This window comes from Trachemys scripta, chromosome 4, assembly GCF_013100865.1.
Source record: "Trachemys scripta elegans isolate TJP31775 chromosome 4, CAS_Tse_1.0, whole genome shotgun sequence".
Lineage (NCBI taxonomy): Eukaryota > Metazoa > Chordata > Testudines > Emydidae > Trachemys > Trachemys scripta.
This window is the reverse complement of record NC_048301.1, coordinates 138,305,336-138,328,468: the sequence shown is the minus strand read 5'-3', so window position 1 is coordinate 138,328,468 and position 23,133 is coordinate 138,305,336. Positions and strand designations below refer to the sequence as shown.

At 52.3% G+C, this 23,133-nt stretch overlaps 1 protein-coding gene across 1 annotated transcript; it reads right to left on the bottom strand.

The window, feature by feature from the left end:
* Window positions 1–320: 320 nt before the first annotated feature.
* On the bottom strand, window positions 321–23,133 carry PSRC1 (proline and serine rich coiled-coil 1). The gene is made up of 7 exons (XM_034767807.1): window positions 23,072–23,133; window positions 10,120–10,173; window positions 6,888–6,945; window positions 5,615–6,158; window positions 4,055–4,208; window positions 2,426–2,695; window positions 321–1,723 (listed from the first exon to the last, which is right to left on the bottom strand). The coding sequence occupies exons 1-7, from the start codon at window positions 23,124–23,126 to the stop codon at window positions 1,641–1,643; spliced, it is 1,218 nt and encodes a 405-aa protein (XP_034623698.1). The 5' UTR covers window positions 23,127–23,133; the 3' UTR covers window positions 321–1,640.

Below are 23,133 nucleotides of genomic sequence, written 5' to 3'. Positions count from 1 at the left end.
AGTTCTTTTTTGAACCCTGTTATCGTCTTGGCCTTCACAACATCGTCTGGCTAGGAGTTCCACAGGTTGACTGTGCGTTGTGTGAAGAAATGTTTCCTTTTGTTTGTTTTAAACCTGCTGCCTATTAATTTCATTGGGTGACCCCTAGTTCTTATTTTATGAGGAGTAAATAACACTTCCTCATTTACTTTTTCCACACCAGTCATGATTTTATAGACCTCTATCATATCCTCCCTTCATCGTCTCTTTTCCAAGCTGAACAGTCCCAGACTTTTTAATCTCTCAGATGGAAGCTGTTCCATGCCCCTACTCATTTTTGTTGCCCTTTTCTGTACCTTTTCCAACTGTAATATAGTTTTGAGACATTTCCCATCATGTCCCATGGTCTCTCCTCTTGGTGAGAGGAGGCCATGCATGATGGCAAATGCCAGGCCAGAACAAGTAATGGAGGCAGAATCCAATCAGGGAGCCTGGCACACACAGATTGGGAGTGTGAGGCACCCAAACTACAATTCTCATGAGGCACTGCTTCCCCTTTCCATGGTGCACCATGGGAGATGTAGTCTGACCAGGGCGCTTAACCTTTAGAGAACAATGGGGCACAAGACACCTGAACTACAACTCCCACAAGGCACTGCGGCAGCATTTCAGAATCAAACTATTTTGGATTTTGATTTTCCAGGGAAGCCCCGTTTCCTGGCCCGCTCCATCTATAACCACTAAACACGTAGGGAGGCAGCTGCCATATGAGATCAGGCGAGGCCAGCATGGTCCACACGCACAGAACAAGCTCAGTATTTCCCACTAATCCATCTAAAAAGCAAAGTAAAACTAACCAGGACCCTGCAAAGCGCCTTCACTCCAGAGGCTCAAAACTGGGGAGTTCAGGCTGCCAGCCTAGCAGGTGGCGGTCCTGAGTTCTCCTGTGTCCTCCAAGCTGGCATGTGCTGCTGATGGATGCCCGGGCACAGCAAGACAATGCCCCGCAGGCAGGTGAAGGGTCAGTCTGGTTCTGCCAGCATGAGGAGGATCGGGGTCTCGGTGGTGTCTGGTCCCAAACCGTTTTATCGCAGTCCAGTGTCAGGGCAGGAAGCCGAGTGAGGCAGGCCAGATGGACTTGGGGGTGTCAGACATCCATCAATGGGCGCAGATGGCCAGGGGGGAGGAAGATTAAAGACCAAAGCCCATGTGCTGGGACGACATGGATCCAGGTTTTCTAGAGAGCTCAACACCCACCATGCAGAGCCCTTCTGCAAACCTGGCTCAACTGGGGGTGCTGGGCCCTTAGCGCTGGGGGATCCTGGGCCAAAGCGATTTCTCAGGGAGCAGCCCCAGGCCTGCGGGGAGGACAAATGGCTGTAGGGTTAATCAACAAGACAGCCACTGACGGGCTGCAGAACACACAGGGCGAGACGGACAGCTTCTGCCACAGGAATCTTGCAGCGAGGTGGGTGCAACCTAGGCCTGGCCACAGGCAAGGACTCTGCTCTCACTGACGGGCAGCTTTGCTCCTGAAGTGTCCATGCAGTTATGTAGGAAGCCTGCAGGTGGCGCCAGCCCTGGGGCAAACCGCTCTCAGGAATTGCTCTGATCTGCAGCTCTGCTCTTGTACGGCTCACACCCCACACAGTGGGAGAGCTTTACCTCAGAGAGCTGGGCAAGGTCACCTTCCGGGGTGGCTGCAGCCTGCTGCCTGGAGGGGCTGCCCGCTGGGGGCCAGGGCCTGCGGGCAAAGGAAAAAGTCAGCAGGAAGCGCAGCCCAGCCCAGCTGGAACGTCTGACCCTCTAGGGCACAAGGATACAGGATGCTGCTGAGATCTCTCTCCAGCACCAGATGGCCCGGGCCACTGGGGCTCCTGGCCAGCAGCTCGGGGGCCTGGGCTAGGCTGGGGAATCGGTTCTGGCAAACCTGGCAGTAACCTGGGCAGCATCACTGCTTGGAGATGGAGATCCAGCTCCAGGTGCCACCAAGTGGCACCCTATAGGCATCAGGACATGAGCCGACCGCTTAGACCATTGTAACAATGCAGAGACACTTTCATGCTCCTGGGGGGAGGGTCAGCCCAGCTAGAGCTTGTGTGCCCACAAAGCTCCAGCCTGGGGCAGGATCCCAGGGGGCGGGGCGGGCCACACCCCGTTTACACTCTGCAAGCGGCTCCAGCTCTCAGCAGGACTAGGGGCCGTGGGGCTGCTCTGGGGGGCTGGGCGGGGCTGGCATGGGCACAGCCAGGCTGGCTCAGGGGTGGCGTCTATGGGGGAGGCACTAATTGCCCAGGGAAGGGCTGCCTTGGCCCCCTGCTAACGCAGAGTCTTGCCCCAGTCCTAGCCCAGCGCGAGCAGGACACGGGAGCTCCCCGCGGGTCTGCCCCAGCCCCCAATCCTGGGGCGAGTGACGTGCTCTGCTTGCCCCCCCCGGGGCTCTCACCTCTCTGTCCGGCTGCGCTCGGCAGCACCCTCCTGCCAGCTGAGCCATGGCCCATGGGCTGTGGTTGGCTGGGCCTCCCGGACACAGCAGCCCTGCTCAGGACGACACTGCGACTGGCTGGCTTGGGGATGCCGCTGGGCATCAGGCGGCGACTCGTGGGCACAGGGGCGGCCGTGCTCGTGGCCTGGGTCTGGTGGGCGTGTGCACTGTGGGTAGGCCCGGCGCTGGCTGGGAGCTGGGGAGCATCATCCCTGGAGGCCTTAGCCCGACCTGATGGGGCAGAAAGGAAAGCAGGAGCCATTAAGTCTGAATTCAGGCAGGTCCCAAGAGAGCCCCCCCATGCCCCCCTTTCCTTGGTTGGGGGGCACCCTTACTCCCACCCCCACTCGCAGTCCCTTGGGGGCTCTGCCATCCCCTCAACCCCCAGTCACTGGAGGGCCCTGCTGCTACCCACCACAGGAGCTCCACCATTACCCCTCCCCACCCTGCTCGCAGTCCCTTGGGGCTGACAATAGCCCCCCATCACCCAAGGCGCCACAGTTACTGCCCCTGCTCGCAGTCCCGGATGCCGACTGGCTTTTAAAGCCCGAGCCTGGCCCTGGACTCCCCCCACAGCCCCTGATCACTGAGTGTAGATCGCTGACCAAGGGGCCAGGGCTTGAACATGTTTGTCCTGATTCCGCGGCTGCGATCCCCATCTTCCCCTGCCCTCCCTCAGCTCCCACTTCAGGCAGCAGCCGATCTCGCCAGTGGCTGTAGGTGACAGTGACTGAGATCCAATTCTGCACCCCCTTTCCCTTCTGCAGCCACAGCACTTCGAGGCCTGGCGCCCGACAGATCCTCACACCAGGCTGTCTCAGAGCCACGAAATGTGGCTGCCAACAACTGCCGGCACAAAGCACAGTGGCTAACTCAAGACCTGGGTGACATCCGGGGCTGACTCTTTGGGCTACTGGAGGGACCTGATTTGATGGCTGGTTCTTGGGAAGCATGGGCTTGTCCCTGGCCCCGATGGCTCAGCAGAATGGGCTAGCAGCACTTCTCTGGAGCTGGTCCATGCTGGAGGCCAGCCCAGTCCCAGCCAGCCGATCCTGCTTGGCACATGACAATTATTTTCCAGGCATAAAAACCCATTTTGTTTTCTTCTCCCCACTGGAAGGAGGCCCCTCCCAGAGCAGGGCACTAGGGGGCGCTGGCTCCCTGCTGGATGAGAAGGGCGTGCGAGGGTGGGAGTGGATTCCCAGGGACCTCATGCGAGACACCCTGAGGCCGGCTCTGGCAGGGGCAGCAATAGGGACCTGCAAACACACGGCCATTCGGGGACACATCCTGCCTGCGACGTCTATACCCTGGGATCCCGAATCCTCCCCACAAAGGCAGAGGGGCAGCGCAGCCGATCTGCTACTGATGAACCTGGGAGGCATCAGCCTCTCCCCCTCTGCATAGGCCCATGCTGCCCCCAGTGCCCACTACGTGCTAGACGGTGCAGGGCCCGGTTCGGTGGCACACAGGGGTGCAGACCCCCCAATCCCATGCTGCCGCTGCACGGCATGCCCCGCACAGAGGGCAAAGCGAGCAGGAGCAGCCCCCCACCCCCGTGCTCAGCAGTCTGCTCGGAAGCCTAGTTACCTGCACTTGCTTCCTGAAGTGGTTGTGCTCTCCTGCGGGGCGGCGAGGGCTCCTGTGCAGGGCGGGGCCGGGCGGGGGACGACCTGGGGCTCATCAGTTCTCTCCGCCCCGCTGTGGGCGACGCACGGCTGTGGGGCGGGTCCTGGAGGCTCAGCTAATGCGGCAAGAGGGATAAAGCGAGGTGAAGCGGTGATCAGACACCTGCCTCTCCCTAGCGACCGGAACCCCAAAGCACACTGCAGTCTTCAAACTGACATAGCAATAACCTCGGGGGTCAGGCAGTCACCTCTGGGGGGCGGGACAAGGCTCCACAGCAGCAGCAGAGGATTGGGTGGGTGGGGGTGGTGGGGGGGAGAGATACTGTCTCCAGCTGTAGCTCTGTGGGAGTTCAGGAGGCAGAACATGCTGGAGGTCGCACTCCTGTTGCCAGGGCATCTTTAAGACCCACAAGTGGCCAGGGCCTTGGTTTTAGATTCCATCTGAACGACTGCCCCGGGTAGCAGCACAGGGCCCCCCTTAGAGCCGCACTGGGGCATAGGAGACAGCAACCCCCACTGGGCCCCCACCCCTCCCTGCAGCCCCTCGGTGCTCCTGAGAGGTCCCCCACCCCTGTGCTGACCTGGCCCAGCTCCACTCAACTTGGGAATCCCGACAGCCCAGCAGCAATGTGAGCTCAGGGACTGGGCACCCTTAAGTTACATGAGAGAGCCCACACCCGATGCCCCACACGGGTTCCTACACGTTAGCACCTGCTGCCTGCACACCCGCAGGCTCGGTTCATTCAAAAACAGTTCTCCCAGAGGCACTGCCACAAGCCCAGCTCCTGCTCTGGCTGCCACATGGGATGCCCCAGTTCAGCTCACTGCCCTGGTTTTTCAGCCCCAGGGCCAGCAGGAGGCATCCCAATCTCCTGAGGACACCAAGAGGTGAATGTTTCATGCCAAGGGACTGGCTCCACTTTACAGGAGGGAAAACTGATAAATACTTTGCTCTTGGACAGCACTTTGCATGGCGGGAAAGTCATGGCTTGCTATGGACAAACAGGAGGCCTCCGTCAGGGAAGGGCTGGATCAAAGCCAGTTGTTTAGGCAGAATTTAAAGTTTTCGCTTGTTGAACTAGAGTTCCTTGATTGTATGCTTGGGAGGCCAAACCTCCCTCACTTGACCTGGGTGCAGCGCTGCCTGCCTGAGTCTGCAGACAGACTGGGCCGGTGCCGCTGGTGCTGCTCAAAGCTCTTCGCAGGTGCCTGCAGTTTGAAAGTAGACACCTGTGGTCAGTTTCATGGCTGCTACTGGGAACTGTGGGCAGTAGAGAAATTTACAAGCATTGGGTCCTGGCATGAGCGTTGTGCAGCGCCAGGAAGGCACCGGGACTCAGACACGGAGCAGCAGATCAGGAGGTTCGCGGTGGATGGGAGAGAACGCTCCTTCACCCTTCTGGCAGGAAGGGGGGGGAGGGGGGTTGAGTTCCAGACTAACCCCTCACCTGCCAGAGCTGGCCATGAAGGACAGAGCCCCGCGCAGGCCCCCAGCACCTCCCCCTCTCAGCAGCCCATCTACCTTCTTGCTGCTCTGAGGTCTCTTTGTGGGCGACAGAGCAGGGCCCTTGCTGGAGGTGGATTTCTTACGGAGCCGTTCGCTGCCAGCGGAGCAGCTGCCCAGTTTGTGTCGGAGGCGGGGGGGAGTCAGCGCTGCTCTAGCACATGGCGAGGGGCTTTTCCCCATGGGGAGGGGCGTTCCTGGCTCCACGGTGGGCAGCAGCGCCCTGACAGGGCTGTTCTTCACCACGAAGGTCTCGCGCCGGGGGCTCCGGGGGCTTGCCCGCTCCTTGTGCAGGAGCCGCGCGGGCATAAGGGGCTCCCCGGCTGGACCCAGCGCCCCGGAGCTGGCGTTCTCCTTCTCCTGCAGGCTGCATCTCTCCAGCTGCACGGCCAGCCGGTTGGCCTCTTTCACGATCTCCTCCAGCTTCTCGGGACTCAGCGGGCTCCATCGGGCCAGGCACTCTCTGGCGCCCTCCCTCTGCTGCACGTTCAGGTCGAGCCTTTGTGCCACACCCCTGTCAACGTGCCGGAGCTCCTCCTCCTCGACACGCTCCTCCTCCTGGCTGTGGGGGCAAAGCCACGGTTACCAGAGCCCGGATGGAGCAGAGACTACCCAGCTCCGCATGGCTCAGGCTATAGCCGGAGGCAGGGAAGTATTTCCTCTTTCCAGCTGCACCTTGGTTACTAACTGGAACCAGTCAGAACCTGGCTGACCCGCCTGGGTGGGACTTGCCCTGCCCTTCATATGTGTCTGACTTGGCAGCTTTACGGCTTTGCAGCGGCTGATCAGATTTATCACTCGAGGGCCTTACCCTGCGCGTGCATCAGTAACTGTCCGCCCACGACTGGTCCCAGCAAAGGCAGGAGGTCTGCTTCCATGTTGCTAGGGTCAGACCCCAGGAGAGCAGCTGGCCCAGAGGGATGCTTGTGGCTGAATCCCACCATGTTTGTCAAGGATACGAGGGGCCAGGCATAGCTTTTTTGTCAAGTTAAGGCCGAAGCACCGCAAGCCCAGTTTTCTTACTCCTCCTGTGGCAGGTTCCCAGAGCCACAAGGCCCGACATCCTGCCAGCGTGGAGTGAGGCGGGAGGGACATGGACAGAGCTCTGCCCTCCTAGCAGGCTTTCTACTCAGCGCCATCGGCGTGATCAGAAACCTGGGAGGGCCCTTCAGTGCACAGAGACACAAAATGTTAAGGGGAATGGATAGTAGTAATTACTGGTGTAATTCAGCTGTTGGCTTCACTGACAGATTGACTGACACCAGCCGAGGTTCTGGCCCTTCAATCTTACCTGTCTGAAGGAGAAGACAGACCAAAGTCAAACTTCTCATCGGTGATAAATTTTATATCTGGAGAGAAATATTGATCCATTGTTAATTGGTTGAAACTACAGCAAAGAGCTGAATTATCAGACACAGAGATGAACACAATATGTTGGGGGGTGGAGGGGGGAAAGAGTCAACGTGGCTTTTGTAAAGGGAAATCATGCCTCACCAATGTACTAAATTCTTTGAGAGGGTCAAACAAACATGTGGACAAGGGGGATCCAGTGGATATAGGGTACTTGGATTTTCAGAAAGCCTTTGACAAGATCCCTCACCAAAGGCTCTTACACAAAGTAAGCTGTCAGGGGATAAGAGGGAAGGTTCTCTCATGGATTGGTAACTGGTTAAAAGATAGGAAACAAAGGGTAGGAATAAATGGTCAGTTTTCAGAATGGAGAGAGGTAAATAGTGGTGTCCCCCAGGCAGGGGTCTGTACTGGGACCAGCCCTATTCAACATATTCATAAATGATCTGGAAAAAGGGGCAAACAGTGAGGTGGCAAAATTTGCAGATGATACAAAATTGCTAGTTTAAAGCTGACTGGGAAGAGTTACAAAGGGTTCTCACCAGTGTTCCCTCTAATTTTTCCCCACACATCACTGCCATATTGGTGCACATAACAAAATTCATGTGGCAGGGGTGGGGCCAAGGGGTTCAGAGTGTGGGAGGGGGCTCAGGGCTCGGGCAGAGGGTTGGGGTGCAGGGGGAGGAGGGCTCCAGCTGGGGATGAGGGTTCTGGGGTGGGACCAGGGATGAGGGGCTCAGGGCTGGGGTGCAGGGAGATGAGGGCTCTGGCTGGGGGTGCAGGGTTTGGGGTGCAGGCTGTCCTGGGGCTACGGCAGGGAGAGAGGACTCCCACCCCACTCTCTCTCCCAGTGGCAGCACCTGGGCTGGGGGGGGAGAGGCGCCTCTTCCTGCGGCAGTAGCTCCAGGGCTGGGGCTGCAGGATAGGCGCCTCTCACCCCGCCGCTGCAGGTCCGGGCCGGGGTTGGGCTGGGAGAGGGGCGCCTCTCACCCGGCTGCCGCAGGTCTGGGCCGGGCTGGGTTGGGGCATCTCTCCCTGCTGCAGCCTGAGCTGCGCTTAATAGGCTGCTACGGAGCTGCGCAGCTTAGAGCAGGGGTTCTCAAACTGGGAGTCGGGACCCCTCAGGGGGTCGTAAGGTTATTACCTGGGGGGTCGTGAGCTGTCAGCCTCCACCCCAAACCCCGCTTTGCCTCCACAATTGATAATGGTGTTAAATATATTAAAAAAGTGTTTTTAATTTATTAGGGGTGGGGGGTGTTGCACTCAGCGGCTTGCTGTGTGAAAGGGACCACCAGTACAAAAGTTTGAGAACCACTGGCTTAGAGGGAATTTAGGTTTTCACTAAACTGGATGGCTGGAAAACAAAATGGCAGATGAAATTCAATGTTGATAAATACAAAGTAATGCAGATTGGAAAACAGAATCCCAGCTATACATACAAAACAATGGGGCCTAAACTAGCTGTTAGCGCTCAAGAAAGATCTTGGAGTCACTGTGGATGACAGAGAGAGGGGCAGCCACCGCTCACCGGCCATCCAGCTCTGAAGACAGTGCAAAGCAAGGGTAGCAGTATTGCAACCCCCCTACAATAACCTTGTGACGCCCCCGACCCTTCCCTCCCACAACTCCTTTTTGGGTCAGGACCCCTACAATTACACCACCATGAACATTCAGATGTAAATAGCTGAAATTGTGACATTTATGATTTTTGAAATCCTATAACCATGAAATGGACTGTGAATTTGGTAGAGCAACAAAAAGAGTTTGGGGCATAGAACAACTTCTGTATGAGGAGAGGTTAATAAGACTGGGACTTTTCAGCTTGGAAAAGTGACGACTAAGGGGGGGGATATGATTGAGGTCTATAAAATCATGACTGGTGTAGAGAAAGTAAATAAGGAAGTGTTATTTGTCCCTTCTTGTAACACAAGAACTAGGGGTCACCAAATGAAATGAATAGGCAGCAGGTTTAAAACAAACAAAAGGAATTTTTCTTCACACAACGCACAGTCAACCTGTGGAACTCCTTGCTAGGGGATGTTGTGAAGACCAAAATCATAAACTTGGTTCACAAAAGAGATGGACCTATTATCTAGGAACTGATCTATCAATGGCTATTAGCCAGAATGGGCAGGGACACAACCTCATACTCTGGTGTCCCTAAAACTTTGACTGCCCAAAGCTGGGACTGCACAACAGGGGACGGATCGCTCAATAAATACCTTGTGAAGTACCTGGCATTGGCCACTGTCAGAAGACAGGATACTGGGCTGGGTGACCCATGGGTCTGACCCAGTATAGCCATTCTTGTGTAATCAAGAGAACTTATCTGGCGTCCAACGACTTGGTATCAAAGTTCACATGGGAACACTAGCTAGGAGTAAGGCAAAGAGTTTCAGGGCCTGGGGCAGACTGAAGCAGCACCACTGACTTCAGTGGAATTACATCAATCTACGCCACTGTGCACCTGATTCTCAGAGGTGCTGAGCCCCCACAGCCATCGCGGAAGTCGCTGAGTGGCAGACCTCCACCTCCAGAGCTCCAGCCCTAGGTGACTTGTCAAGGTCCCACAAAGTCTGTGCAGAGCCAGGAACTGAATCCCACTTTCACCAGGACCCTGATTCTGCTGCCACTTGCACTGGTGTAAATCAGGAGCAATGGCATCGAAGGCAATAGCATTCCACTGAGGAAAGACCAGGATCAAGCCCAGAATCATGACACCTGGGCTTGTAGAGCTGCACAATGATCCCAGGGCCAGTCGCCATGAGGGGACCCTCGCACACCTGGACGTTTTAATCAAAGCAGCCCATCAATCGGATTTCCCAGTAGTACATTCTCTCAGTTTGGTGCTGCTCATGTTTGTCCTGAGTCTCTCAGGCAGCCCCAAACCGCCCCTCGGTCAGGTTACTGGGCCCCGCCCCTTTCTGGGTACAAGGACAGCCGTGATGAGATTGCACAGACACGCTTGCAGCTGGAGAGAGTCGTGTTATGGGGCTAGCAGGGGGGATCAAGCAAACGGATCACCTCCAGATCTACCAACACACTAAAAGCTCCTTCCAATGGAGCAGTCGCCTGGCGAAGTGCAGCAGGAATAAGTTACCCGAGTTTCTCTGTACAGCAACAAACCTAAAACCAGGCCAAACCCACTTTGTCAGTCATGTTCCAGCCCCTACCTTCTTCTGCCATCTCCATTTTTCCAGGGAGCATCAAGGTAGTCCAGGGACTATCTGAAAGAGAAACATGCAAAAGGGTGAATTAGATCTACCCCGCACTATGCAAACCGCAAGGGGCTGTGACGTTACACCCCATATTCTTCATAGAAATATGGTTATGGAGTGAATATGCAAGATGGGTCTTGTAAGGTCTCATTGGAAAGGTTCTGATTTCCTGAATGCGATTATCCAATTTGTGTGCCTGGATCATTTCTGAATCTAAAGTTGACTCTGAAGTTCTGAATCTACATATTGACATATTGACTATGGAACAATTACAACTGGGTGTGTATTTGGGAGACACCCACCAGACAACAGGCCATCAGCCTTGATGGGCCATTAGGAAGAAACAATAAGACTTTGAAGATACTTATTTCTCTCCTTACTGAGGGCTTGTCTACACTGGCAAGTTTTGTGGCCAAAAACTGCCTTTTGGCAACAACAAAAAGAGCATATACATGACAATGGGACAAAAAAATTCCATCCCTACGAGAGAGAGAGAGAGAGAGAGAGAGAGAGAGAGAGAGAGAGAGAGCACGCACGCACGCTCGCGTGCACCAGTGTAGACACTGCTGATTGTTTTGTGGACAGAGCTGGCTTTCCCCCAGTATCCCACAATGCCTGCCCTGATCACTCTGCTCAGTGTTTAGATCTCTGCTGCCCTGCAGGCATGCGCCCTCCCCTTTCAAAGCTCCAGGAAGTATCTGTGTGCTGCTCCCTTTGGGGAACAAACAAAGAGCAAATCACTGGACTGCTCCTGTGGTCGCAGCAGAGCACGGCAGGCCAGAGCTCTCCCAGTTTTTTCACACCCCGAGCGAGAAAGTTACAGAGCTGTAAAGTGCCAGTGTAGACAAGCCCTTAGACTATGTCTACACTGGCAATTGAGCAACAAAAGTTTTGTCATTCAGAGGTACTAAATCCCCCCCCTCCCCAAAAGACAAAAGTTTGTGCGATTTCTAACTGGGGGGTGGGGGTGAGGGGGGAAGAAGTTGTGCATCTCTCTTCACATTGAGGGAGAAGGCGAATTTTTATGAGCTCGCGCTGTGCAGATCTTTCTATACAGCACAAGACAATATGATCTTGGCTGTATTTTCCAGAGCGAAGCTGCACTTGAGTGCTGGGCAATTTCCTAGCTGAACCGTCTCATAACGAGCGAGTGCTCCCTACCTGTGTGTGCTGCTAGAGAGCCTGATTCAGCAAAACAGGGAGAAGGAGCCCAGGCTCGTGGAGCAGGCGGGCTCAGTGAAATCCCAGTACCTCAGGTGGCATCCCATAATGGGGGTTTAACTCATCACAGGGGCATCTGTATTGCAACCACAGGCTAGTCATTTTGGATGAGCAGTAACAACTTTTAAGCCATTACACGTATCCACATGAAAACTCACAGCCCGTGGACAGAGATACAGCAAGATCCTGGGAGGTGCTGTGGTCAAACAAACACTCTCAAATGAACAATCACTTCCATCGGAAACATTCCTCACCTGTCATTGTGGCAAGAGGACCCCTTACTAGGAAGCTTAAACATAACAATTGTCTCTGTTTTTTCCAGCCTGGGCATTTGCCAGCCCTGCATGTATATCATCGTTCCCCACACTTGCATCTGAAGAAGTGAGGTTCTTACCCACGAAAGCTTATGCTCCCAATACTTCTGTTAGTCTGAAAGGTGCCACAGGACCCTCTGTTGCTTTTTACAGATTCAGACTAACACGGCTACCCCTCTGATACTTCACACGACCAATGTGTATGTGGGGGCAGGGGTTTAATCAGTTTCCCCTGCGGTTGTGGGTGCTGTCAAACAGCAACAGAGGAGAGAAAAATCACTTAGACTCATAGACTTTAAGGTCAGAAGGGACCATTATGATCATCTGGTCTGACCCCCTGCATGCTGCAGGCCACAAAACCGTCCCTACCCCTTCCCTGGACTCTGCTGTTGAAGTCCCCAATCCTGTTTTAGGTGGCTTCAATCGGCAGAAACCCTCCTGCTAGAGATCCTACTTTGTAAAGCCACAAAAATAAGCAGGGGCAACTCCCTCTCCCAGAAGAGATCAGCCCTTCCCAACAGCATCTGATTCCCACGTTTGCCGACAAGCCCCACACACACTGGAAGCTGAGCTCTTTAGGTGCTAGTTCATCCTCAGCCCACTCCCACCTGCTCATTTGTTCCCACTCACTCATGTCAGGCTGGCAGCACCGATTTCCTGTAAGTAAATCAGGCAGAGCATCGGAGCATTGATTTAGAACACCCACAATGCTCCTGGCCTCGGCAAACAGACACAGGCTGGGCAAACTGGGACTTTTTCCCTCCGCTGACACTTAACACCTCGACAACCCTTCCTTTTACCTCGTCAGTATCTACCAGCCCCCAGCCTCTGAGCACCTTACAGTCACAACACATTGCCCCTTGTAACGCCCCCGGGAGGCAGGGCAGGGCTGGTAGCCCCATTGCACAGAGGCCCACAGAGACTAAAGGAATTGCCCCAGGTCCCGTAGGGAGTCTGTTGCAGGGCAGGGAATTGGATGCAGATGCCCCAAGTCCAGGGGAGCACCCTAACCACTGGGCAATCCTGCCTCTGGCTGCACAGGTTCACAGCCCTGGACAAACAGCGACTAACCCTTGCAGCCCATCAGGTCGGCTTGTGGGGGAGCGATTTTCCCAAGGCTAAACAGCGAGTCAGTGGCAGAGCTGGGAACTGAACCCAGAACATCCCACCCTGTGCTCAGACACCTATTGCCACAGGAGTAAATCTGGAAGCCAGAGATCATTAAGAAACGTAGGGGGAGGTCCCCTAGTGAGGAGTAGGTACAGCTCACCCGTTCTCTCCAGGGTGCTGAACACTGCTTCTTCTCTACCAGCGTCTGAGTAGGACCCTGGTACATCTGCAGCCTCCCTCGCACCCTCTGGCTGCTGGATGGAAGAAGTGAAAGTGACTTGATCCTTGTCACTGTCCCCAGGCTCACAGGGCTCTGAGTAGCAGCCATGAAACTGACCAGAGACATGTTCATTTTACATTCATGCTTGGGAAAGCTTTGAGCAGCTGCGGAGACACAGGAGAGGCTGCAGACTCAAGCCATTTCTGCACTACAAAGTGACAGACGCAAGTCTCATCAGCATACAGCTGCCGAAGCTTGTACATGGCTTGGACACACAGATACTCGGCTGCTTGCGTTGGCGCTGTATGCTCGCCAGGAGTGCTTGCGTCGATGCAAAGTGCAGTGGACTGTGGATATGTGCCATGCGCTGCTGTCTGGTGTGAGGCCTCTGGGGAATTATCACAATGTGTTGTGGGATAGAAATGACTCGCCATGGGATCATTGGGAGCTCAGGGTCAAGTTCCCAGCATGCAACTTTCTCTAGCCCCATATGCCATCCATAGCCCATACATTTTCACTTTTTTTAAACCCCACGCAGCACTTTTTGGTGTCTGCAATCTCTGACAGAAGCATGGAGCCCACCCAGCTCTGCACCATTCTCATGGACACTGCAAACACAGGACGCACAATACTTGTGTTTAACAGGCAACATGAGGATTTCTCTGAGGACAGTTTGCTGAGGTATATAATGAAAATCAATCCAAGGTTGTTGGTGGCATTCACGGAGCAGCTGCAGATAGTGGAGTGCCGCTTCTGGGCCTGAGAAGCAGGCACCAACTGATGGCATTGAATTGTAATGCACGCTTGCGACGATGAGCAGTGCCTGCAGAACTTTCAGATGCACCAGGCCCCATTCCTGGATCTATGCACTGCCAGATTGCTATTAGTCAGTAAGAAATCATTGGGAGGTAGAAAATCCACAGTGGGGGTTGTTGTCAGACAAGTGTGCAGGGCCATTAATGGTCTCCTGCTATGCAGGACAGTGACTGCTGGCAACATTCAGGCCATGGTGGGAACTTCATTGCTGCAAATCCATCCAAACTTCAGTGGGGTAATAGGTGGCTCACAGTATGTCAACAGAAAGGGCTACTTTCTATGGTCACGCGAGCTGGGTGGATCACCATGAACACTTCTGACAGCTCTGAGGGTTGGTCAGGGACGGTGCATGACATTTGCATCTGTAAGAACACACGACTGTTCAGAAAGCTGCATGTAGGGACTTTCTTTCCAGACCAACGGATTACCACTGGTGGTACTGAAATGCCAATAGTGACTCTGGGGAACCCAGTCTACCCCCTGCTTATATGAAGCTGCACACTAGCCACCTCAACAGCACCAAGGAAAGATTCAACTACCAGCTCAGCTGGTGCAGAAGGACTGGTAGGCGGAAGGGCTGCTGGCGGTTTACACTCACTATGGGAGATCTCAGTGACAAAAATTTCTCAGTGGTTCTAGCTGCCTGTTGGGTCCTGCATAATATCTGTGAGGCAGAGGGGGAAAGCTGCTGCCAGGGCTGTCTGCTGACTCTGAACAGTCAGACATAAGGACCATTGCAAGTGCCCAGCGTGGAGCTGAAAGAGCACTTTAACAGCCAGTCACGGTAGTGGTCTGTGCTCGGTGTGTGCTGGTGGAACGGTGTACCGCGTGCTTGGAGCACCACAAGGCAGTCTGCTGTGAACTAAAAGAATTTTATTCTCTAAAAATAGCAATTTGAGTGGCAAAAAACAATGTGCATCAAAAAATAGCAGGAAAGCAATACAAACGTTAAACAAAGTAACAGGACGGGACTCTGCAACTGGAAAGTCGGCAAACATTTCTGTCCGCTTCAGTGCTCAGATGTAGTCCATTGTGGCTACATGTACACCAGCTGTGGTTCTCACAGGTCAGTGCATGTGGAGCTGTGGTTTTCCTTGATGTCCCATGGCATGGCAGGGGCAGGACTGCAGCCTGGGATGCCATGGGATGTGTTGGGGATGTAGGGAACCGCTACCGTGGAGTGCTCAGAGGACTGCAAAGGGTGGCAAGTCGGAATTTTGGACCTGCAGGTCAACCAGGGTCAGCTGCATTTGGGTTTGCTGCCTGTGAAGACCCATTATGCCCCAGTGAACCTCCCTCTCCTGTCTCCTTTTTCCTTCTCCAGGCCAGCTGCCAGGTTTGCCCTCCAGGCCCTTTGGTCTCAGGACAATGCAGCACTGGCTTGCAGGATCTTGCACAATGTGTCCCCCCAGTCCTCTTTCTGCTCATCAGAGTCATGGGATCTGTGGGTGTGGATGGGGCACTCCTCAAGGCTGCAATAGCAGCAGCTGCGGATAAAAAAAAAAAAAAAAAAATCACCGGATTTACAGTGACACCAGAAAGGGAAAGACAAGTTTCATAACTCCTGTCCCTCATTCTTATCAACACTTGGAGAGCCTTGGCACAGCCCCGCTCTCCAGCCCCAGCCATAGGGAGTGTTGCCCAGCAGGGTGAGGGGGAAGGAATTGTAGTTCCGATTTCACGGGCGTGAGTTTCAGGCAATGGCGCTAACATTGGCACTATTTCCCACAAATGCTGGTGGTTTTAGCTGATAACTCACTACTGAGGGTTGTTGGTGGTGCTGCAGGCTTGTTAGGGCTGCTAGTCCTGCAGTCCTTGGAGCGCCGGTGTGAGCTGCACAAGCAGAGAATGCAGCTCGCTGACTCAGCAGACCTCAATGTTATTCATAAAGAAAGACCACAGACTCGAGTCCGCAGCAAAGACGCTCGGGCAGGTTTATGGTCGACAAAGCACGATACTAATTCACCTGCATGCCACTAGCCTGTTTACTGCATGGTGCCAGCTGATTGCATTGGAGATTGGCATGGCAAAGTGTCCTAATGCAGAGGGAGGCCGCCATCCCTAGAAACCTTTGGGAGAGCATTGTGGAGTCTCTCCGTGCAAGTTTCATCAAGGTCTCTCTGGAGGATATAGGGACAGTCCTATGCACATCAAGTGCTCTGCACAGCGCTGCCCTGGGGCCTGGTCACAAAGTTCTCTCTGCTATCAGAAGGGATAGAAGCTTAGAGGTTTCTTTAAAAAAAAAAGAAAAAAAGTTAAATCCCATACAAATCAATGACCCCTTGGCATCTCTAACCCTCAGCTTACCAAGGCCAGATGTCTAGTCACCACCGCAGATTGGATTTTGCAAGCCCTACCTGAGCTCACTCCTCAAGCCCAGCCACAGCGGTTTGAGGTGCAGTCACACTCAAGCACCAGCTCCAGTAATTGAACGGCTTTCACGGGTAGGGCATGATGCCGAGTGGTTCAAAATACCAGCGACTCCCATCAACGTCCAAGGGAACTGAGGGATGGTGTTGAGCACTTCCTAGGATCAGACCTTTATAATCTCCCACCACTGACATCACATGGAGTTGACAGCCTCAGATGATGACCAGCAGTGCAAATGTCACCAAGGCTCTGACAATCAGTCTATTTGCTTTCTGTCTCATTCACCACAATCAATAAAGATCCTGCCTTGGGGACTTAGGCCCAGCTCCACAAATGTGTCAAGGTATTTAGGCACCTATCTCCCATTGATTTCTAACCATTAGCAAGCTCTGATCTCAAAGCAGAACTGTGTTAGAGCTACAGTTTGAAGACGGTGGGGTAAATTATGGTTTAGCCTATCCTGACATGGTACAGTGTTTGCACAATATGCTTTAAGACACAAATCTGAAGCAATTATAATTTACGGAGAGTTATTTCCCTTCTGGCTGCCAGCACTAGTGTATCTATTTCTCAAAAGCTTGTGTGCTGTGGGAACGGCATCTCTCCACACAATCATTCCCGTCCGCGCGTTTGAGCAGAAAGACACTCCGATATCCCCCATCATTTCAACGCTCAATATTTCCACCTAAGGAACCATGAAAAACAGCTATTCCCCTAGCAGGCTCTCTGTTCTTTCATGCCCCTTCTCCTTCTTGATACAAATCTCTCTCTTTGCAAGTCAGCTTAAGCCTTTGACAAGTGAGGGATTCCCTTTCTAAGAAGGGATAAAACATTTATTCCTCCCTCGGGCACGACGTGCCAGCTTCACTCACACATTAATCCCTGCTCCATCATTTGCTGCATCTTACTACATTGGATTTCCAGTGCTCCTCTGGGTTAGCCTGTTTCCAACAGCCTCCCAAGCAGCTCCTGGCTAGCTGCTATTGGGCAGGAGGAGCAGATGCCCTCTGGACAGGCAGCATAAGACACACCTGATTTGTGTGATTCAGAATGAGAAGCCTGGATTTTATGTTCAGAGTGGATAGTTGGGAAGTGACCCCATTTAGCATCTGCAAACAATCCTTCAAATAAGGGGAAAAAATAGGGCTTCTTGATTTTTTTTTTAATTGCCAAAAAAATGTCACTGATCCAGTTAAATATAGAGTTAAAAAAAAAGTCTTCCTGTTTCTGCAGCTGACTCCATGTTTGACCCTGGGAAGATCATGTCACTGCTTGGTGCCACAGTTTCCCCATGTGTAAAACAGGGATAATAATATGCAACTGTTGATGGGGTGTGATGAGGCTAACTTCATTAAAGGTTGTAGAGAAATCCTTGGCTAGAAGATGATATAGAATATTTAAAAAATAAACGATACAGAAAATTTGAAGCGTCAGTTATTGGTCATTGAGGGTAACATACAGAGTATAGGGGTATGTTGGTGTTTTGGGGTTGGGCAGCACACATAGTATATACAGACTGCAATGTCCCCAATGAGGGGTGGGTAACCGGTGGGCGGGATCAGGAAACAGTCGATAAGCAGTGAGGGTCTATCACCCATACAGGAAGTAGAGACAGTCATGGGTATAAGTAAGCGGGCTGGGTAATGGGGATGGGGTGACCCTCACGTGGTGGGATTCAGTTAGGTTTGGTGGGTTCAGGGCTCAGTGGATAGAGTCCAGCAGGGGGGGTCTGTGAGTGCACGAGGTCTCCCCGGCTCGCTCTCGGTATTGGCGGTGGCCGGTGATGTGCTCGATGTAGATGTCCCGGGACCAATGGTAGTAACAGTAACACCTAGCTCTTATCTAGCACTTTTCATCAGCAGATCACAAAGCACTTTACCAGGGTGATCAGTATCACTATCCCAATTTTACAGATGAGAAAACTGAGGCACGGAGATGGGAAGTGTCTTGCCCAAGGTCACCCAGCAGGGCAGTGGTTGAACTGGGAATAGACCCCAGGTCTCCTGAGTCCCAGCCCAGTGCTCTAGCCCCTAAAGTCAGAGTCCATATTTTGTCCAATCAAGTGCCATCTTCTCAGGAGATCAATGCCTGTACCTACTCAGCTTTTTGACTGCTACTTTATACAAACAGAAAGTTGGGAATCATTAACAAAGGGATAGATAAGACAGAAAATATCATATTGGCTCTATATAAATCCATGGTACACCCACATCTTGAATACTGCATGCAGATGGGGTCGCCCCCTCTCAGAAAAGATATATTGGAATTGGAAAAGGTTCAGAAAAGGGCAACAAAAAATATTAGGGGTATGGAACAGCCTCAATATGAGGAGAGATTAATAAGACTGGGATTTTTCAGCATGGAAAAAGAGACGACTATGGGGGAATATGATCAATGTCTATAAAATCATGACTGGTGTGGAGAAAGTAAATAAGGAAGTGTTGTTTACTCCTCATAACACAAGAACTAGGGGTCACCAAATGAAATGAAGCAGCATCAGGTTTAAAACAAACAAAAGGAAGTATTTCTTCACACAACACACAGTCAACCTGTGGAACTCCTTGCCAGAGGATGTTGTGAAGGCCAAGACTATAAAAGGGTTCAAAAAAGAACTAGATAAATTCATGGAGGATAGGTTCATCAATGGTTATTAGCCAGGATGGGCAGGAATGTTGTCCCTAGCCTCTCTTTGCCAGAAGCTGGGAATGGGCAACAGGAGATGGATCACTTGATGATTCCCTGTCCTGTTCATTCCTCTGAAGCACGTGGCATTGGCCACTGTCGGAAGACAGGCTACTGGGCTAGATGAACCTTTGGTCTGACCCAGTCTGGCCGTTCTTATGTAGAGTTGCAATCTACATTGACACTGAGTGCGTCCTGTGGAGGCTACAAGTTGGTCCAAGAGGTGACTATATAGCAACCATAACGTACTTAAATTTAACATCCTTGCAGTGGGAAATGTGCTAAAGAAACCCAGAGTAGCATTTGACTTCAAAAAGAGGAACTACACAAAAATAAAGAAGCTAGTTAAACAGAAATTAAAAGGAACAGGCACTAGGGTGAAATGCCTGCAAGCAGCATGGAGACTATTTAAAAACACCTTAATGGAGGCTCAAACTAAATGTATACGACAAGCAAACAAACAAACTAGTAAGAGGACCAAAAAAATGTCACCATGGCTAAACAAGAAAGTAAAATAGGTGGTTAGGGACAAAAAGGCATCCTTTAAAAATTGGAAGTCAAATCCTACTGAGGAAAATAGAAAGGAGTATAAACTGTGTCAAGTGTAAAAGTATACTTAGGCAGGCCAAAAAAGAATTTGAAGATCAACTAGCAAAAGACTCAAAAACTAACAGCAATTCTTTTTTTAAAGTACATCAAAGCAGGGAGCCTGCCAACAATGAGTGGGGCCACTGAACACTCAAGGTGCTAAAGGAGCAGTCAAGGAAGACAAGGCCATTGCAGAGAAGCAAAATGAATTTTTTGCATCCGTTGTCACAGCTGAGGATGAGAGGGAGATTCCACACCCGAGCCATCCTTTTTAGGTGACAAATGTCAGGAATTGTCCCAGACTGAAGCGACAATAGAGGGGGGCTTGGAACAAATTGATAAATTAAATAGACTCACAGCCTTACTTATTACTGTCATGGAGCCGGAGGTCACGGATTCTGTGACTTTCCGGGACCTCTGTGACTTGTGCAGTGGCCGGTGCGACTGACCCCAGGACTGCCAGAGGGGCTTGGGCAGTCTCAGGGCCAGCCACTCTGGCCGCTGCTAGGGCAGTCTTGGGCCCCCCCTGCCTGCCCAATAGCAGCAGCAGTCTTGGGGCTGCCCTGCTCCCACCTGCCCCACAAGCACCAGCAGCAGTCCTGGGACCGACCCCCTCCTGTGGTGGGGGCAGCCCGGGACCACCACCCTCCATCCCCTGGCGCCCGCAGTGGTCTCCGAGGCATCACCCTCCCACCATGGAGCACCCACGGCCTCCTCCTGCCCCAGAGCACCCGTGGCGGTCCCCGAGGCATCACCCTGCCCACGAGCACCCAAGATTTAGTCAAGGGTATATAGTACAAGTCACGGACAGGTCACAAGCCATGAATTTTTGTTTACTGCCCATGACTTCTACTAAAAATACCCATGACTAAAATGTAGCCTTAGTAATGTCAGTCACCAGGATCAGATGGGATTCACCCAAGAGTTCTGAAGGGACTCAGATATGAAACTGCAGACTTACTAACTGTGGTACATTTCTGATCGCTTAAATTAGCCTCTCTATCAGATGACTGGAGGACAGCTAAGGTGATCCTGGCAATTACAGGCCGATAAGCCTAACTCCAGTACCAGGAAAATTGCTTGAAACCATAGTAAAGAACAGACTTGTGAGACCTATAGATGAACAAGATTTGTTGGGGGAAGAATCAGCATGGCTTTTGTAGAGGGAAATCATGCCTCACCAATCTATTAGGATACTTTTGGGGGCATCAACAAGCATGTATGTGAACAAGGGTGATCCAGAGGCTATAGTGTACTTAGACTTTCTGAAAGCCTTTGACAAGGTCCCTCACCACAGGCTCTTAAGCAAATTGAGCAGTCATTGGATAAGAGGGAAGTTCCTCCCATGGATCAGTAGTAATTGGTTAAAAGATAGGAAACACAAGGTAGGAAACAAAAGGATCTCACAAAAGTTCTTGCCTCCGACAAGCATTCCTCCATCCACCTAGCTGTATCTACACCCGGGGTTAGGTCACCGTAAGTATGATGCTCAGGGGCATGGATTTTTCACACCCTTGAGCACTGTAGCTATGTCGACCTAAGTGTTTACCATTAGCCAGGTCTAGGACACAGCTAAGCTGGGCCTAGGGGTCGCTGCTGTCTGCAAAGGGATTACGCTCTCACAGGAGCAACTGTGCAACCCCATTGTCTGCTAATACTACTCTCTGTCATGCCCCACTGCTTCTAAAGCATCTGCACAGAGGACAATTGGTAGCAGGGTGACTGAAAAGCAGGAATAAGGTCCAACTATGGCACTCTGTACCTCAAAACAGCACCCTGGAACCCCATATTCACCACTGTCATATAACTGATATATTTCATACAAAGCACATCAAGTAGGATATTGTATGAAAGGTCATGATCTGCTGAAACCCATTGTTCTATCAAAATACATATATTGTTTTGCGTATCAAGTTCTGAGATTTTGCTAGATGGTTGTTACTGAAATATGCTGTAAGTTTGCTAGTGGTATACAAAGGAGGTGATCCCCCACCAGAGGAAGGTCTTCAACAACCATTAATCAGCAGGGGAATTGTAACCAGGGGATTTACAATTCAGTGACAGTTGCACAAGACCACACCAGGGGGACTGCTTAACCCTGTAACTCAGCAAAGCCCACCAGGACATATCTGGGCTAGTAGTATTTTCCAGGCACATGGACTGGCCTTTCTCCTCCCCCACCTACGCTGGAAGCAACAAGAACACTGAGAAGACAAAGACTTCATCTGAGGAGACTGGCGCAGGCTTAAGGGAGCGGCCTGTGTATTAAGAACTGTAACATCCAGTGGGGTGAGAAAACTGCTTGATATAAATACTGCCTAGTGCAATAAGGGTTAAGATTTAGATCGTGCACTTATCTTTTATTTCCTTAAGGTAACTATCTCTGACCTTTTATGCCTCCCACTTATAATCACTTACAATCGATCTTTCTATAGTTAATAAATCTGTTTTATATTTTACCGAAAACAGTGTGTTTTGATTGAAGTGCTTGGGAAATCTCAGCTCAGGTTACAAAGGCTGGTGCATGTCCTCACCACATTGAGGGTGGGGCAGACTGGGTAATAAACTTACACTAGCCAGGGTTGTGACCTGGGCAAGACGGTACAGCTCTGGGATGTAAGGCTGGGGAGCAGGGGGATTGGCTGATGCCTTTTTTTTGTGTGATTTGAGAGTGGCTCAGGGAGCTTTCATGCAATCTGTCTGGGTGTGGGGCTCTATGTGCTATTGTACTGAGTGATCACAGCGCCTGGAGGGGTTTGCTGATTGTCACTGAATTGCAGACACTACAGGGAGGGTTGGACTAGATGACCTCCTGAGGTCCCTTCCAACCCTGATATTCTATGACTAGCAAAGCATTGAGAGAGACAGCCCAGGCTCTGCCATCTCTGCCCATCTCCAACAAGTTCCAGCGTCCAAAGCGAGGAGTGAGCTACTGCTGAACCTAGGGCAAGGGTTCTCAAACTGGGGGTCAGGACCCCTCAGGAGGTCACAAGGGGGGGAATCACAAGCTGTCAGTCTCCACCCCAAACCCCACTTGGCCTCCAGCATTAATAATGGTGTTAAATATATAAAAAAGTGTTTTTAATGTGTGTGGGGGGGTCGTCACACTCAGCAGCTTGCTGTATGAAAGGGGTCACCAGTACAAAAGTCTGAGAACCCCTGGCCTAGGGGCCTGACCTCCCACTGATGCAACATGGCCCCCACGTAACAGAATAAACCAAACACAAGTTAACTGAGTAACAACAGCCCCTCCCTCGCGAGAGTCGGCTCCGCTCCTCTGCGGGCATCACCCTGCAAAGTTAAAGGGCCCACAAGGAGGCCAAGGCCCTTGGCTGGGTTTTAACTTGGACCCCTGGTGAGTCTCATAGAATAGAATCATAGTCTCGCCCACTACTGGTGGATGTTGAGAGTGACGCCAGTCCGTGCCCCTAATCCCCACTCCAGCCCTCCCGCACCCCCACCCCACCTCGCCCCTGCCCCCCAGCACCACCCAATCCTCCCTACCACCCAACTCCCCTGCTCCCCCTCCAGCCCCACCCTGCGTCCCTGAGGCTCCGCGGGAGGCGGCACTGCCCCCATCGCTCACCCACTCCGTCCGGCCCCGGCGTGTCCCTTCTTCTCTTCGCACAGAGTCGCGGCATGGAAGGG